Source organism: Mustela putorius, unplaced genomic scaffold (genome assembly GCF_011764305.1).
Source record: "Mustela putorius furo isolate JIRA1106 unplaced genomic scaffold, ASM1176430v1.1 tig00003853_pilon_pilon_pilon, whole genome shotgun sequence".
Taxonomy (NCBI): domain Eukaryota; kingdom Metazoa; phylum Chordata; class Mammalia; order Carnivora; family Mustelidae; genus Mustela; species Mustela putorius.
In genome coordinates this window covers 54574615-54592925 of record NW_025422005.1, presented here as the reverse complement: position 1 = coordinate 54592925, position 18311 = coordinate 54574615, and the positions used below count along the sequence as shown (strand labels likewise).

Here is an 18311-nt window from a genome sequence, read left to right as displayed (position 1 = left end):
CAAACACCTGGCTCCAGGGTTCTTGCTCTTAATTGCACTGCTGCCAGAAATCATCTTGAGGCAAATTATAGGAACCACCAAGTTAGGAATAGTAGGTTTGCTTTTAAAAAAGAGAAGATTATAGGGGTGACTGGATGGCTCAGTCAGTTAAATCTGACTCTCGAATTTGGCTCAAGTCATGATCTCAGGGTTGTGAGACTGAGCCCCACGTCAGGCTCCATGCTGGGCATGGATCTTGCTTAAAGAGTCTCTCTCTGTCCCTCTCCTCCTTCTCTTTAGTTTAAAAAAGAGAGAGAGAGAGATTATAGAGTAATGAGACTTATTTTTTCCTGGGGTTTATAAACTGCTTTTGAAGACATGATTCTCAATTAGAGATTCCAAAAACCTTTTGTGTAGTGACAATATCTTTGGAATATATATTTATTTTTTATTTTTTTTTATTATTTCTTGGTGTATTTTTTTCCATGACTTTATTTTTTTATTTATTTTTTTTTTATTTTTTATTTTAAATTTTTTATTTTTTATAAACATATATTTTTATCCCCAGGGGTACAGGTCTGTGAATATATATTTAGTGTATTTGTAAGTGGTCAAAACAATTTGTTTGTTTTAAACTGCATTGTACTATGTTTAAGAATTAGCCTTATTATTTTACTGCCACACCTTATAAGGTGCTATGTGCAAATATGCTAGTTGTTATGGTTATTAAAAAACAAGTTTTATAATCATTTTTATAGAAATGTATGTAACATTATTTAAATTATGCACATTATTTTTTAATAACATAAAATGCTTTAAGTATGGATTGGTCTTTATAAAACTACATTTAAAAACATCCTGTTAGATAAGTGAGATTTAATAATCAATACTAACTGTATAATAAAGACAAATCAATCATTTTTAGAAACTGAATATACTAGCATTTTAAATGTTAATGTAGTGCTATTGAGATTAAAGTTAAATAATTTTTAATGAAGCTTCCAATATGACAAACATCTATCTTCACCAGTAATAATGTATCATATTTATTAATTCATTCTACAAATACTTACTGAACATTCACTCTGTGCCAGGACCTCTGATAAGGCACTAGAGTTGCAGTAGTAATTTAGTCACCCAGAGACCCTGCCTGCATAATGGTCTCTATGTGCTTTAATAAAGGGAATAAATAGTGGTGTGGGAATACATAAGAGAGGCTCATGAATGTTTCTCAGAAGAAGTGGTGCCTATGCTGAGTCTAGAAAAGATTAATAAAAGCTTGTCTGTGTCAGGGTAAAAGGAATAGTGATGAAAAGTGGTTTAAGACAGAGGAAATTATAGAGAGATGATGTTGGCTTGAAAATAGGGTTGCGGCAAAAACATAATAATATATTTTTGATAAAGATATTCTGATTATGAAGATGAGGCTGGGTTTGGTCAGTTATTAAATTTTTGTCTACAAGTATTTCTTGAAATGACCTGCTTTATTAATCAGTTCGGGATGCCATAACAAAATGCCTTAGACCGGCTGGGTTAAAAAAAAAAAAAAAACCCAGAAATTTATATTCTTGTAGTTCTGGAGGTCAGGAAGTTTAGGATTAAGGTGCTGGCTGATTTGGTTACTGGTGAAGGCTCTCTTCCTGGCTTGTAGATGGCCACCTTCTTGCTGTGCTCTCACGTGGTAGAGAGAGCAAGCTCCGGTGTCTCTCCCTCTTTTTATAAGGCCCTCAATCCTATTGGATTAAGATTATGACCCTTATGAACTCATTTAATCCTGGTTACCTCCTAAAAGTCCTATCCTCAAATACAATGAGAGTGGGGATTAAGAAGGCAACACATGAATTTTAAGTCAAGAGACACAATTCAGTTCATGGCACCCTGTTTTTATATTTAAAATAATTAGGTCATTCTCAAAACCCCATAAAACATAATGTAGTAATACAATCTTGGAAGAGTATCTCAATATGTAAAAGAACTTTTTAGCAATTGGTTCTTTTTAGATATTCATTAGTCTGAAAATATGATGAGTATTATTATTTTGCTTTAGAAGATGGAGATGTAAAATAAAAATAGTAGGTGTTTTTTTTCAATAGAAATTTCTTAATGCTATTTTAATGCAGTTCATTAATATGCATCTTTACACATTTTCCAATATTTTTATGCCATCCTCTCTTATTTTAAACGTATTTTGCTGGTTTTCAGGACCTTTTGGCTGTTGGCTATGGGCACTTTGGATTTAAAGAGCAAAAAAGAGGATTGGCTTGCTGCTGGTCAATAAAGAATCCTATGGTAACCAAATAGGAATAAACTCATATTTAGTTAATTAAATGTTGACATAATTCTCATAAAATACATAGTTGTATGTGATAATTAAAGCCAAAAAAGTGACCAAGAAAGACTTTATTTTCTTTGGTTTTAATCTGTAAGAATTAAAATTTGTTTTTGCTGATATAGGATAAATTCATTTAATTAATATTTATCGAACATTTACTGTGTGCTGTTAGATCTGATGATCCAGAATCGAGCCATTATTTTTTATCAAATTGAAGAATAAATTTGTAAGTGAAAATCCTTTGAAAATTAATTTTCATTTAATACTGGGTTGTTTCTTAATGTATGAATAAATCATCACCTTATAAGATAGATTTCTGCTATCCTGAATACATGAGATAGATGAATATGACCATGTTATTAGCATGAATTTTTCAAGAATAATAAGAATCAATCATATTTTTGTCAAACAGTTGTAACCAATATGTTACTTTGCAGGTTTATTTTAATTTTAATTAATAACTGAAATGTAAAGTAGAAAACTTAGAAAAGGATCAGAGGGCAAAAAAAAAAATATTAGAGCTACAGATATCCCCATTCTATTAGGAAGCTGGGTTTATGTAAAGTAAAAGAAAGGAAGGAAGAAGCAATTTTAAACATGGAAGAATTGATGTAAGATCCATCATCAGTAAGTTGTCTTCTTCTCCACATAGATTGTTAGAAGCAGGAAAGAATTTAGATTAAGCATTAAATAAAACAATAAAACTCTTCACAGAGTTGTAGAAAAGAAATCCACTGTTTAGAAATGTCTAGATAATCCAAGCATCTGAAACAGATACTGGAAGATAGGAACATTGCTAGATAATTTGTTTGGAGCCCATACTTGTCTCTTAAAGAAGGTGATCTATGATGATCATACAAATCCTGTGGAAAGATTACCAAAATAGGATAATTATTGGAGAAGGCCATGCTGTATTTCTTAAAAATTATTGAGTTCTGAGGATTCACCAACATAAAGGAAATAACTAATTGATGTTTTGTTCTCATCTAACTAGAAGTCAGAAGGAGAGGAGTAACTGAATGTAGACTATCTCTTCTTATGTTTCCCCTGCCACCACACAGTCTACCATTTAGTCACCATTATGTTCTATCTTTTATGGCCTGCAAAACCAATTTTAAAATGTAATATAATTTTCTTATCCAGTGGCCAGAACGCATTTATCAGAGTCCATATGGAGTTACTGCTGTGGATTTCTCAATTGGAGCACCTAATCTCCTAGCAGTTGGCTATCACAATGGCAACATTGCCATTTATAATGTACAGAGCAACAGTAATGTTCCAGTTCTGGATAGTAGGTGAGAATCCAAGAATTAGGTAAACATATAATATTAGGTAACATATAATAAGTGCTTTTTTAAGGGAGAAGTAAAAATTTAATGTTTTTTAGTTTTGAGTGAATGTTTTTGTTGTTGAGAGTGATACCACTATTTTTCAAACATTTAATAATTCCTCATTTACTCTATACTAAAATCTGCATGCTCTCTGCCCACCTCGCCAAACTTCCTCAACAGTTTATGCTTATTCTTTCAAAATTTTTTTAATTTCCCCCGCTTTATTTATTTATTGTACAATTGACAAATAAAAATAATATACATTTAAGTTTTTTTAAAAGCGGATCAATGTAAATATTTAATATATGTATATATTGTGGAATGTTTACTACAATCAAATTGATTAATATACCCATCACCTCACATAGTTACCTTTTTTGTATTGGGGGGGACACTTAAGATCTACTCTCTTAGCAGATTTCAAGTATATAGTACATATTAACTATGGTCATCATACTGCATATTAGATCTCTCAAACGTATTCATCTTGTAACTGAAAGTTTGTACCCCTTACTGCTTTGGTGTCACCCCTCCATGTAACCTTCCCATTCCATTCTTTTGTGCATTTGTATTAGTTATCATAGTACTTACTACACTGTATATGTATGTATATGTATATATATCACATACATCTTCCTGAAGAGTTGTAAGTAACTTGAAGGATTAAGTCTTACCTGTGTATCCTCAGCCTGTCACATAATATCAGGCATGTAATAGGATTATAGTAAGTGTTCGATTAAGAATAAATGAATGAATGACTGATATTGAGAAAATAAAAAGTTTAAAGTGGAAGATATTGAATATATTAGGTTTTTATAATAGATCAGATACCAGTGGGCAAAAATGAAGTAGTGTATTTATATTAGTGTTTGAATAATTAGCTAGAACTGAAAATAGGCATAAAGCAGGGTCCTTAAGCTTAATGTTGAAAATACTTGCATAGCTTTGTAAGCACAAGCCTTTGTCTAGTTTCTGGGAAGAGGGTCTATGACTTTTACCATATGATCAAAGCTATATGACTTTATTTTATTTTATTTTATTTTTTAAAAGATGTTATTTATTTATTTGAGAGAGAGAGAGAGCACAAGAAAGGGAAGGTCATAGGAAGAAGTAGACTCCCTGCTGAACAGAGAGCCTGATGTAGGGCTCCATCCCATGCCTCCAGGATCATGACCTGAGCCAAAGGCAGTCACTTAGCCAACTGAGCCACCCAGGCACCCAAAACTATATGATATTAAAGAGATTCATAACTATTTCTTTGGAAGGTTAGCATAAAAAACTCCAAGGAGTCAGTACTATGAACAGAGCAGCCCATTATTCTATAGGAAAACAGTAATCTGAGAAGCAATTTCAATTCTTCAGAAAAATGTTAAATCTTACCATAGAGAAAATCAAGCCAGTGGGCAAACCTGAAACATAGAAAGAAAGGTGAGGTAATTGTTTATTTAAGTAAGATTTAAATAATTTATTCATTTATGCTATTAAAAAAAATCCTTACAAAGGTGAAGATACTTATACTCAATGTGTCCAAAATAAACTTAAATAACTTATTCAGGAAAAAGTAAATGAAGAGAGTAAGAAAAATATATTCTGAAAAGAAAGAAAATATTTTCTTTTGTATTTCGTTATGGCAGTTAATATAATTAGAGGCAGTAAAATTTTCCTTTTGTAAGAAATGTGAAAAACAAAAAATACTATGTGACAAAATGATTATTTCCCCTGTTTTTTGAAATACTTAGAGTGAAAGTCCAATTTTGAACAATAAAGTCATCATTCTATAAGTAGGTCACAATGCTCCAGGGAGCTGTCCTTATGACTTAAACTTATGTCCTTTCAAAAATTATGACAATGATTCTATATTTCGTGCTTTCCCCCATTTTAGTGAATCACCTCAAAAACATTTGGGACCTGTATGGCAACTACAGTGGATAGAACAAGATCGAGGCACAACAGGTGACGACAAAAGAGAAATACTCGTTTCTATATCAGCAGATGGAAGAATCTCGAAATGGGTGATACGGAAAGGACTAGACTGTCATGGTAAAAAGAATGTATACATACATATATATCTATCAATCAAATTATCTTTCTTGTTATGTGCTGCCTTAAATTTCCTAGTGAGCCTCGTGTAAGAGGTGCCCAGTTTGAGTTTGGCTACATAAGAAAGAACCTGGGCTTAGTCATTGCTTTTTCTGAGCATCTTGTTCTGGTATTTGCTAATTTTAACCTAACCACAAAAAGATGGCAGAAATCATACTATTCTTTGTAGAAGGGACACACATTATATATACAATACTTTTTCATGTGGGAAATAAGACATTTTTTTTTCTTTAAATAAAGATTTGATGCGTTTGAGGCGAACTACTACTAGCAACAGCAAAAGGGGAGGGGAAAAGGAAAAAAAAGGTGAAGCTCTGATATCTCGACAGGCTCCCGGAATGTGTTTTGCTTTTCATCCTAAGGTAAATTATTTCAGTCCATTATTTACTATTGCATATAACAATTTCCAGTGATTGAAATGTACTAAGATATAAAGCAAGACAAAATTTCAACATGTTAATGTTATACCTTGTAAGTAAAAATAAAGCAAATGTAGACATAGCTGCCAAACTAAGGTAGTAGAATGGCACATTCCAGTTGGCTGTATCATGTCTTTATCTGCTTTCTAGAGGAAATGCCTGTATTTCTTTTTTTTTTTTTTTTAAGATATTTATTTATTTATTTATTTATTTGACAGAGAGAGATCACAAGCAGGCAGAGAGGCAGGCAGAAAGAGAGAGAGGGAAGCATGCTCCCCGCTGAGCAGAGAGCCCGACATGGGACTCGATCCCAGGACCCTGAGATCATGACCCGAGCCGAAGGCAGCGGCCTAACCCACTGAGCCACCCAGGCTCCCCCAATGCCTGTATTTCTGAGGAACTGTGGAAGGATTCCCTTTACAAGTTCATGTTTAACTTGGATGCCCCTCCTTGCTCCTCTTGGGTGTTCTGCTACTTTATGATATTGATAGAAACCAAAACTACTGCACAATCCTCTATTCCAATGCGAGTGGTAACTCATGATTCTGAGGATCAGGAAGACCAGTTAAGTTCATGCTTACAAGCCCAGAATCAAATCAAAGTACAGTTAATGAAGTTCTACTTTTTCTCATTCTTTTTATCTGGAAGTTCTTTGGAATCAGAAAATTCAGTAACTATGACAGACATCTAAGGAAACATATCCTTATGCTTTCTGTTCTATGTATTATGATCATCTTTTTTAGTGACACCATCATCCACCTAATTATGCAAGCCAAACCTTGAGCTCCTACGCTTTTCTACCCTATCATCCCAATGATATTTGTCTTATTGTCCTACTCCTTTCAGTCCAAGACTACTCATTGCTAATGTAGTTCAAGCCTTTATTATGTTTCACTTCTACCACTGTAATTGTATTCTTAGCTGCTTTCCTTTTCAAATTCTTGTAATCACATTTCACCTTGACTCTGGAACAGTGGTTCTCAATGTTGGCAGAGAGGGGCATGTTTCACCACCAGGGTACATTTCACAACGTCTTGAGATATTTTTGGTTGTTTCAGCCCTAAGAGGTAGGACATGGGAAGGAAGGCTATTGGCATCTAGTGGGCAGAGGCCAGGGATCCTGCTAAATATCCTACAATGTGCAAGGAAACTCTGTCTTCCTCTGCACAGAAGAAGGAGAAAGAAAAAGGAAAGAGAAGGGGAAGGAGAAGAGGAAGGTGAAAAGGAAGGAGAAGAAGAAAGGAAGGAGAGGGGAAGAAGAAAGAGGAGAAGGATAATGATAATAATTTTATTATATTTATTATTATTATTATTATTATTATTAGCTGACCCAAAATATCAATGGTGCTGGATTGAGAAATGTCCTTGAAGTGTCTTTGGCATAAAGACCTTGAGATAATCATGTAGTTTGTAAGTAAAGAGCTTTGCTTCTTCCTTTCTCATCTGATTACCTTTTATTTCTTTTTCTTTCCTGATGATGCGGGCTTGAACTTCCAGCACAATGATGAATAGAGGTGGTGAAAACAAATATCCTTCTCTTGTTTCTGATCTTAGGGAGAAAGCATTCAGTCCTTTTACTATTAACTATGATGTAGTATGATGCAAGCATTCTGTAGATGCAATCAGTCACATTGACGAGAACCCATTACATTACCATTTGTTGAGACTTTTATCAGGGATAGATGTTAGGTTTCTGTCAAACGCTTTTTCTACATCTATGGAGATGATTCTATATCTTTTCTTTCTAAGTTTATTAATATGATGAATTACATTAATTTTTAAATTTTTGTTGCTGAACTAAATCCCATTTGATCATAATTTATTCTTTTAATCTACTGTTGGATTTGGTATACTAAATTTTTGTTTAAGATTTTTCTTCTTTGTTTGTAAGGGATATCTATCCATAATTTTATTTTCTTTGTTTGGTTTTGGTATTAGGATAATCCTACAGAATGAATTGAAAAGTATTTCCTTTTTACTTTTTTGAAAGAGTTTACATACAATTAGCATTATTTCTTCATTACATGTTTGATGGAATTAATAAACCATCTAGGACTGGAGTTTTTTTTGGGGGGGGAAGATTTTTAACTTTTAACTAGAAATTCAAATTTTTTTAAATTTTTTATTTTTTATAACATATATTTTTATCCCCAGCGGTACAGGTCTGTGAATTGCCAGGTTTACACACTTCACAGCACTCACCAAAGCACATAGCCTCCCCAATGTCCATAACCCCACAAAGAAATTCAAATTTTTAATAGATATTGGGTTATCATTATATTATTATCAGTTCCTTCTTGAGTGAACTTTGGTAATTTGTGTCTGTCAAGGAATTTATTTCATCTAAGTTATTAAATTTCGTGGCATAGTAATATTTCCTTAGTATCCCTTAATAGTTATAGAATATGTAGTGATATCACCTCTTTAATTCCTTCTATTAGTAATTTATATCTTCTCTCTTCTTTTTTCTTTAGTCTGGCTAGAAATTTATCAATGTTATTGATCTCAAAGAACCAGCTTTTGATTTCTCTGTATTTCACTACTGTTTTTCTGTTTTCTATATAATTGATTTCCAATTTGATCTTTTCTTTCTTCTGCTTTGGTTTTATTTGCTCTTCTTTTCCTATCTTTTTAAACTAGAAGCTGGGACCATTGATTTGTGACTTTTCTTCTTTTATGAATAGAGGGATTTGTGTTATAATTTTTCTCTAAGTACTGCTTTGGCAGCATCCCACAAACTTTAATATATTGTATGTTCATTTTCATTCTATTCAGAATACTTTCTAATTTCTCCTTTGATTTCTTTTTTGATGGGTGGATTATTGAAAAGCATACTATTTAGTGTTTAAATATTTGGTGCTTTCCCAAGGATCTTTCTGTTATTGATTTCTAATTCAATTCCATCATGATTAGAGGTGAACTCTTTATACTGAATCCTTTTGAACTTACTGAGATTTGTTTTAAAGCCCAGAATGTGAAACTTACATGTAAATTTCGCTGTACACTTAAGAAAAAATATATATTCTGCTGCTGTTGGGTGGACTGTTCTCTGAATGACAATCAGGTTAAATTGGTTGAAAGCATTGTTCAAGTTGACTATCATTTTCTGCCCATTTCTTCCATCAATTATTAAGAGAAAGGTATTGAAGTCTTTGGCCATAATTGTGGATTTATCTAGTTTTTCCTTGTAATTCTATCAGTTTTTGCTTAGTGTAGCTTGAAGCTTTGTTCTAGATATATGTGTAAGATTCTTATGTTCTCTTGATTAATCAAATCTCTTGTCATTATAAAGTGGCTTGTTTATAACTGGTAATATTATTTACTCTGAAATCAGCTTAGTCTGATGTTAATGTAGCCACCCAGCTTTCTTTTAACTAGTGTTAGCATAGTATATCTTTTTAAAAATTTTTTATTTAAATTCCAGCTAATGTATAGTGTAATATTAGTTTCAGGTATAGAATTTAGTGAATCAACACTTACATACAACACCTGGTGCTCTTCACAACTAGTGCCCTCCTTAGTACCCATCATCTATTTAATCCATCCCCCTACCCATCTCCTCTCTGGTAACCATCAGTTTATTCTCTGTAGTGAAGAGTCTGTTTCTTGGTTTTCCTCTCATTCCCTGACAACTCCCCCTCATCCCACCATGTTTGTTTGTTTTGTTTCTTAAATCATTGTCCATCTTTTACATTTAACCTATATATATCTCTATATTTAAAGTGCATTTCTTGGGGTACCTGGGGGGCTCAGTGTCTTAAGCCTCTGGCTTCGGCTCAGGTCATGGTCTCAGGGTCCTGGGAATGAGCACTGTATTGGGTTCTCTGCTCAGCAGGGAGCCTGATTCCCCCCCCTCCTCTGCCTGCCTCTCTGCCTACTTGTGATCGCTCTCTGTCAAATAAACACATAAATCTTAAAAAAAAAAATAAAGTACGTTTCTTATTGGTCGCATATAGTTGGGTCTTGTTTTTTTTTTTTTTTCTTTTAATCTAAACTTACAAGGCCCGCCTTTTAATTGTGTTGTTTAGACTATTTAAGTTTAGTTTGATTTTGATATGGTTTGGTTTGAGTCTGTCATTTTGCTTCACTGGTTTATTGGTGGTGTGGAAGATGGTGGTATAACATGTCCTGGAGGCAGGACCCTTAAGTACTATCTCAACTCCAGAACTTCTTAGAGGTTGGGCTGAACCCTCTTTTGCAACTGCATCATAGTTCAACTTGAATCTTTGCCCATTTCTGTTCCTTTCAAAGAGATTGTTCCCCAATAGATCTCTTGAATGGAAATCTCAGATTTTATAGACTGACTAAAACAGCTCTAGACAGTGACCTTGTTCTATAGAGAAAGATAACATTTATAAATGGTGTTGGGATAATCATTATCCATATTAAAATGGAATTAGATACCTACCCCATCATACAAAAAAAACTTCTCGAAGAAGATATAGGAAAACATTTCTATTACCTCAAAATGGGAAAAATTTCTTAAACAAAGCACAAAAAATGCAAATATTTTAAAAAGTTATAAACCCAGTTACATTAAAAGGAGGACTTCTGTTTATCGAAAGACACTAAAGAAAGTAAAAAGGTAAGCCATATACTTGGAGAAGATATTTGCAACATATATAATAGACAAAGCATATGTAATGGAATATATAAAGAACTTTTATGTAAATAAATATAAAAAATATAATGAGTAACATAGTTAAGAGACATAAACAGAAGAAGAAATACAAATGGCCAGTAACATAAAAATGTTCTCAACTTTGTTACTATTCAAAAAATGGGGCCTAAAAACATTAGGTATAATTTTTTTTAATCTCATATAATGGCAAAATTTAAGATTTCTAACATAACCCAACTGTTGATAAGAATGTGCATCAAAGGGAATTTCTATATACTGCTGAATACAAATTGGTAATACCAGTTTGGGGAAAAAGTTGTATTTTATTGTGTTATTTAAAACTACTTCTATTCTATGATCTAGTAGTTGCATTCTTAAGTACTGGTACATGCTAGAGCAGTGTATCTCAAATTTTAATGTGCATACAAATTACTTGGGAATCTTGTTAAAATGCAGATTCTGATTCCGTGGGTCTTGGGTAGAGCCCGAGATTTTGCATCTCTGAAATGCTCCCAGGTGATACTGATTCTACACAGCCTGGACATAGAGTCTGGCTTTCAGACCTTTTAACTATGACTACACAGTAGGAAATAACACTTAAAAATCTCTATTTAGTACATACATAGTACAAGTTAAAAATGCTTGAGATTCCATTCAGTTCAATCTTTCATTCCAAGCAAGAATCATTTCTTCAACATTATGTACATAGTTATTGTTAAGTCATCTGTTCTTCTCTTTGACTAGTTCTAATGAAAGAACACTTACTATTTTCCTAGATTGCTAGTTCCATAGTTAGGGAACAATAAATTAGAAAATTTTCTTCCTGGGGTACTTGGGTGGCTCAGTGGTTTAAAGCCTCTGCCTTTGGCTCAGGTCATGATCCCAGGATCCTTGTCGGGCTCTCTGCTCAGCGGGGAGCCTGCTTCCTCCTCGCTCTGCCTGCCTCTCTGCCTGCTTCTCTGCCTGCTTGTGATCTCTGTCTGTTAAACAAATAAAATCTTAAAAAAAAAAAAGAAAGTTTTTTCCTTATTTTAAGCCAGTGCTTGCCCATTTAATTTCTAAAAGAGGATCTAAATTCTTCCCTCTATTCCAGCAAAGAACCAATCTATATTTTCTTTGCACTGTAGTCCTGCAAGTAGTTTAATTATTATAAAATTATTGTAGAAAGAAAAAGACAACAGAAACCATGATCAAGACAGTATTTCTAACTTTAGTTCTAGGGTTGATTTTAATAGATCTTGAAGTATCTGGTTTTGTTTTTAAGATTTTGTTTATTTATTTGACAGACAGAGATCACAAGTAGGCAGAGAGGCAGGCAGAGAGAGAGGAGGAAGGAGGCTTCCTGCTGAGCAGAGAGCTGGATGTGGGGCTCGATCCCAAGACCCTGGGATCATGACCTGAGCCAAAGGCAGAGGCTTTAATCCACTGAGCCACCCAGGCACTTGGGATCTGATTTTCTATTTACCACATTTACTAATGTATCACAAGCCAATACATTTGAATTTTTTGTGTTTTAGGATACAAATATCTATTTGGCTGGCACTGAAGAAGGTCATATTCACAAATGTTCCTGTTCGTATAATGAGCAATACCTAGATACCTACAGAGGACATAAGGTCAGTTTAATTAGAGTAGATATGGAAATTTTATCTTTTATTACTTCTGAAAAAATAACATTATATACAGAACTTTTAACATGCAGTAAACTTACATCTTCAGAGTTAGTATTACCAACTTGAATTAAGTGGTATCTTGTATGCAAACCATTGATTACATGTAGGGCATCTTATTTGGCTTCTAGATATTTTTTTTTCTCTTTGAGAGAGAGAGAAAATGCAAGCCAGTAGGGATGGTGCAGGGAGAGGCAGACGGAGAGGAAGTGAGAGAATATTAAGCAGGCTCCATGCTCAACATGGACCCCGACACAGGCCTCGATCTCATGACTCTGAGATCATGACCTGAGCTGAAATCAAGAGTTGAACACTTAACTGACTGAGCCACCCAGGCACCCCTTGCTTCAAGATATTCTTGATTTCTTCTTCAAGTTATGGAATTTAAAATGATTTCTGAAAAACTTTGCTTATGATAACATGCTGATCCCAAAGTAAAAAGGTGTCTGGCATATATACTTATTTGCTGTATCTTTTGTGATTGTTCCATCTATGGGTTTCAGCATTTTCTCCCTCATTAAAAAAAAAATCTTAAATTGGAGAAAGACAACTATCATATGATCTCTCTGATATGAGGAAGTGGAGATGCAACAGAGGGGGTTAAGAGGGTAAGAGAAGAATGAATGAAAGAGGATGGGATTGGGAGGGAGACAAACCATAAGTGACTCTTAATCTCACAAAACAAACAGGGTTGCTGGGTGAGGGGTTTGGGAGAGGGTGGTTGGGTTATGGACATTGGGGAGGGTATGTGCTATGGTGAGTGCTGTGAAGTGTGCAAACCTGGCGATTCACAGACCTGTACCCCTGGGGATAAAAATACATTATATGTTTATTAAAAAGTAAAAAAAAACATATTTTTAAAGCAAATAGGTAAAATATGTATTAATATAGAGTTAGTATTGTGACAAGTATATTTTTATGTCTCCATATGGCATAATTTAGGGAAGATTCTATGACCTTACTCTCAGCTAAAATGATACATGATAATGCATGATGCATAAATCTTCTAGAAAGCTTAGCATTTTTAATTTGCTGGTGATGTTTAAAATATAAGATGTTCAATATTATGTACTTACGTATTTTAATTTGTTCTTCTAATTCTAGGGCCCAGTGTATAAAATAGCATGGAACCCATTTTGTCATGATGTGTTCTTAAGCTGTTCTGCAGATTGGGGTGTTATTATATGGCAACAGGAGAGCACCACACCCTTTTTGAGCTTTTATCCAACCACTTATGTTGTTTACGATGTTGCCTGGTCTCCAAAATCCTCCTATATATTTGCAGCTGCAAATGAGAGTAGAGTGGAGATTTGGGACCTTCACGTCAGCACGTAAGTGTTAATGCTTTTCTTTAATAGTTCTCATAGAAGCAGTTTTCGTATTGGTTAGGGGGAATTGTAGTTACTTTAAAACAATAATTGTCTACACTATGAGAGTTTTTTACAAATGAAAGCTATATGCAAGGATGCTATATTCATTTTAATTATTAAGACCATATGTGGTTTTGTTTTTTTTAAGATTTTATTTATTTATTTGACAGAGAGAGACACACACAGTGAGGTAACACAACCAGGGGAGTTGGAGAGGGAGGAGCAGGCTTCCCACTGAGCAGCAAGCCCGATGAGGAACTCAATCCCAGATCCTGGGATCATGAACTGAGTGGAAGGCAGAGGCTTAGCCACACAGGCGCCCCCCATATATGATTTTAAACATATTTAAATGAAGATACATTACCTTATTCATCTCAAACTTTTACAGGCTGATGTAAGATATCATAGCTACCTTGAATTATCATTGCCTGCTCTATGGAAGAATGCAGAGAGGCAGCTAATTGTCTTTAACTGAAGATTTTCTACAGTAAGAGAAAGGGAACAAAATTATTTTTTATAATATTTATGTATTCTCTTACCTTGTTTTAAAACATATTCAAAGGGCCATGCATTTATTTATATTTTTTAAGAATTTTTTTTAAAGATTATTTATTTATTTATTTGAGTGCGAGAGAATGAGAGCACAAGCAATGTGAAGAGGAGAGGGACAAGCAGACTCCCCACTGAGCAGGGAGCCCAGTGCGGCCTGATTGATCCTGGGACTCCAGGATCATGACCTGAATGGAAGGCCCTGAACCAAAGGCAGACAGACACTTAACTGATTGAGCCACCCAGGCACCCAGGGCCATGCATTTAATTAAAAATTTTAATTTAATGCATTTAATTAAAATTTAATTTAAGGTGTTACACAGTTTAGATTGTCCTCTAGACCCATCTTTCATTTTAAAATGAAAATTTATACCATATAGGAATAAAGTGTTTGTGATTTTACTTCTTCAGTGGAAAATACTATAGATTTTTAAGCTGGTTATTAGCAGAAGAATCAGGGAAATACATTCTTTCTTAAAATAAGTGACAAAAAATTCAGTGGGCTTATTCTTAATGGCAATTTTTTCCCCCTAGAAGTTAAAAATTAAATAACTCTAAAATGTTGTCATGGCTTCTACTATGAAATGGTTTGAACCCCAAACCAAAGATTACATCACAAAGCAATTTATATTAGAGTATGAGATGACTAATGTATAAAATGATTACTTAACTCATCCCACCTCTGATTTTAGTTTTTTTTGGTAAAACGGTGGTTCTCAGGACATTTCTTCAGACATATACAAGTTACTGCTTCTTTTGTTTGTAGGGTGTCACTAGATTGCTTTACACGATAGAGAACAGAAAAAGTTCTTATTCAAAGTATTCTCTTACATTCCAGAGGTTCATTTGGATCAAAATGTCCTTCTATTAAAAGACATTTACTACTTAAGAAGTCATATTAGTGAGGGTTCTTCAGAGATAGAGATACAATAAAAAGAGAGAAAGAGAATTATTTTAAGGAATTGGCTCTCATGGCTATGAGGCCTGGCAAGTGCCCAGTTGGCAGGCTAGAGTTTCCATCAGAAATCCATATTGCAGTCAGGAGTCTGAAGGAAGACTGGAGGCAGAATTAAAGATTTTATTTATTTATTTATTTGACAGAGAGAGAGATCACAAGTAGGCAGAGAGGCAGGCAGAGAAAGAGAGAGGAGGAAGCAGGCTCCCCGCCGAGCAGAGAGCCCGATGCGGGACTCGATCTCAGGACCCTGACATCATGACCTGAGCCGAAGGCAGCAGCTTAACCCACTGAGCCACCCAGGTGCCCCTGGAGGCAGAATTTTATTCCCCTTCAGGGAACTCAGTTTTTTCTCTTAAGGTCATCATCAAACTGAATAAGGTCTGCCTGCACTATGGAGGGTAAGCTGCTTTGTTCCAAATTCTACTGATCACTAAATGTTAATCCCATCTAAACAAAACACCTGCACAGCAAAGTGTAGATGAATGTTGACCAAACAACTGAATATCGTAGCCTAGCCAAGTTAATACATAGTTACCCAGCACAGGATTAAACTTATGAGTGTACATCTTAATTATGAACTTCCTGAATTTATTTATTTGAAATTAGTTCACTGAAGAAAAGAAAGGTTTTTTTTTGTTTTTTGTTTTTTTTTTAATTTTTTATTTTTTATAAACATATATTTTTATCCCCAGGGGTACAGGTCTGTGAATCACCAGGTTTACACACTTCATAGCACTCACCAAAGCACATACCCTCCCCAATGTCCATAATCCCACACCCTTCTCCCAAACCCCCTCCCCCCAGCAACCCTCAGTTTGTTTTGTGAGATTAAGAGTCACTTATGGTTTGTCTCCCTCCCAATCCCATCTTGTTTCATTTATTCTTCTCCTACCCACTTAAGCCTCCATGATCGAATAAGGAGTTGAGAAGTCGTTATTTTGATTTTGGAAACTTACTTAAGATGCTTATTTTGTTTTGTTTTTGTCACATGAAATCCCAGAAAATATCTGACTTTTCTTAATCTGTATACAAAAAGAATGTATTAACAACAACTGAATTTACAAGTAAAGTATTTTATTACAGTTTGGATCCTCTCATTGTGAATGTTGCTAACCCTGGAATCAAGTTCACAACTGTTCTCTTTGCCAAACAAACAGATTGCCTTCTAGTGGGCGACAGTGATGGACAGGTTGCTGTGTATGAACTAAGAAATATGCCCACTACTTTGGATTCTGGCCGGGTAAGACTCAAAAGTCAAAAGTTTATGTTATTTTGTGTAATTTTGTATCATACAAGGAATTTACATTTCTTAATTATCGTAAGTGTAATGCATTAGGAAGAATGTAAGTCTCGAGAGTTGCTACCTACTCAGCATGGTATCTACTAGGCTTATTTTCTTTGAGCCTCATTTTTTTTTTTCTGTAAAATGAGAACAATATTGCTGTAGCATAATAATTATAAATGTGTGGAATAACTTTAAGTTGTGCCTAACATACTGTTGGGTTTTAATAGCTGTTAAATATAGCTGAAGAAGATTACTGCAGATATTCAAAGATTTACAAGAAATGATATTTTTTATATTATCCAATGTTCCCAAAATAGGTATTTGTTTTTTTGTTTCTTTAGTGTTAGCCTATTCCCTTACTCTGATCTTCAAATATGAAAACTTCCTTGTAAAAGTTTGATAAGCAATCGGTATTACCAGCTGCCCATTATTTTTAAGGTAGCTTTTCAAGTTTTTGTTTTTCTAAAATTTTGTCTTTTGTCTTTTAAAGATTTTTTTATTTATTTGAGAAAGAGAGAGTGGGAGGGTGCGCACTCATGCTTGTGCGGGTCGGGGAGGGGCGAGGGAGAAGGAGAGAGAACCTCGAGCAGATTCCGTGCTTAGTTTAGAGCCAGACTCAGGGCTTAATCCCACAACCCTGAGATAAGGACAAGAGCTGAAACCAGGAGTTGGTCACTCAACCAACTGCACCACCCAGGTTGCCCTTCAATTTTTTTTTTTAATGTTTAAATTATTATTTTATGGAATAATCTGGAAAATATTACCATGAGTATGATAAACATGTTAAAATATTTTAAATATGCAAAAATCCATAAGAAAAATACACTAGACTATAATAGAAGAGTGGGTAATGGTAGGAATAGTTCATTCCCCCAAAATAATTAGTAAACATTTTAAAATTAAACCTCATTGATAATTTAAGAAATAAAAATTATTACATTAAATTAAAATGTAGTAGCTTTCTCATATATGAAATTAACAAAGCATTTTTTAAAGAAGGAAAAGATTCCTTCTTTTTTTATTTAAAAAAATTTTTTGAAGACTTAATTATTTTGGAGAGAGAGCATGAAGGGGGAAGGACACAGAGAGAGAATCTTCAAGCAGACTACCTGCTGAGCATGGAGCCCAAGGAGGGGCTTGATCCCAGTGACCCATGAGATCATGGCTGAGGAGAAACCAAGATTTGGATGCTCAATCAACTGAGCCACCCAGGCACTCCAAGTTTTTTTTTTTTTTTTTTTTAATTTATTGGGACTTCTCAGTATTGGCAAACATTTGATAAGATAGGTTTTCTCTTACACAGAGAAATGTTGGAATATTGTGGTATTACTTCTTTGGAAGCAATTTGGCTATCTAAACTGAGACTGTCATATTCCTGGAGCTCTATTCTATAGAAATATCAATAATGGTAATCAAAGAAATTAATTATAGCATAATTTATAACTGGATCAGAAAAGAAAAAGATCCAACCAGAGAGAAACGTGGCCAGGGAAGTCAGGTGTATTAATTCAATTTGGGTCACACGTAGAAGGTGGAGTTTTACCCCAACCACATGGACTATAAATGTCAGATAGATGATAGATAAATAGATAGTTGCTTGCTTGTCATTTCTCCTGCCTAAAATCCGGTTCCACTTATTTCAAGTCTTTGCTCAAATATCAGTCATTTTCTTGGTGATATCTTCCTTGGCTATCTTA

The 18311-nt window shown here is 34.3% G+C and overlaps 1 protein-coding gene across 3 annotated transcripts in view; it reads left to right on the top strand.

Moving 5' to 3' along the window:
• Positions 1-18311, top strand: part of DNAI4 (dynein axonemal intermediate chain 4) — an 82627-nt gene that overhangs the window by 59467 nt on the left and 4849 nt on the right. For all 3 annotated transcript variants that reach the window (XM_045064698.1, XM_013061650.2, XM_004762966.3), the window contains 7 exons: positions 2182-2268; positions 3455-3606; positions 5525-5682; positions 5983-6104; positions 12300-12398; positions 13557-13783; positions 16413-16569. In XM_045064698.1, coding sequence (XP_044920633.1) covers positions 2182-2268; positions 3455-3606; positions 5525-5682; positions 5983-6104; positions 12300-12398; positions 13557-13783; positions 16413-16569 — 1002 coding nt within the window. The remainder of the gene's footprint in view (positions 1-2181; positions 2269-3454; positions 3607-5524; positions 5683-5982; positions 6105-12299; positions 12399-13556; positions 13784-16412; positions 16570-18311) is intronic.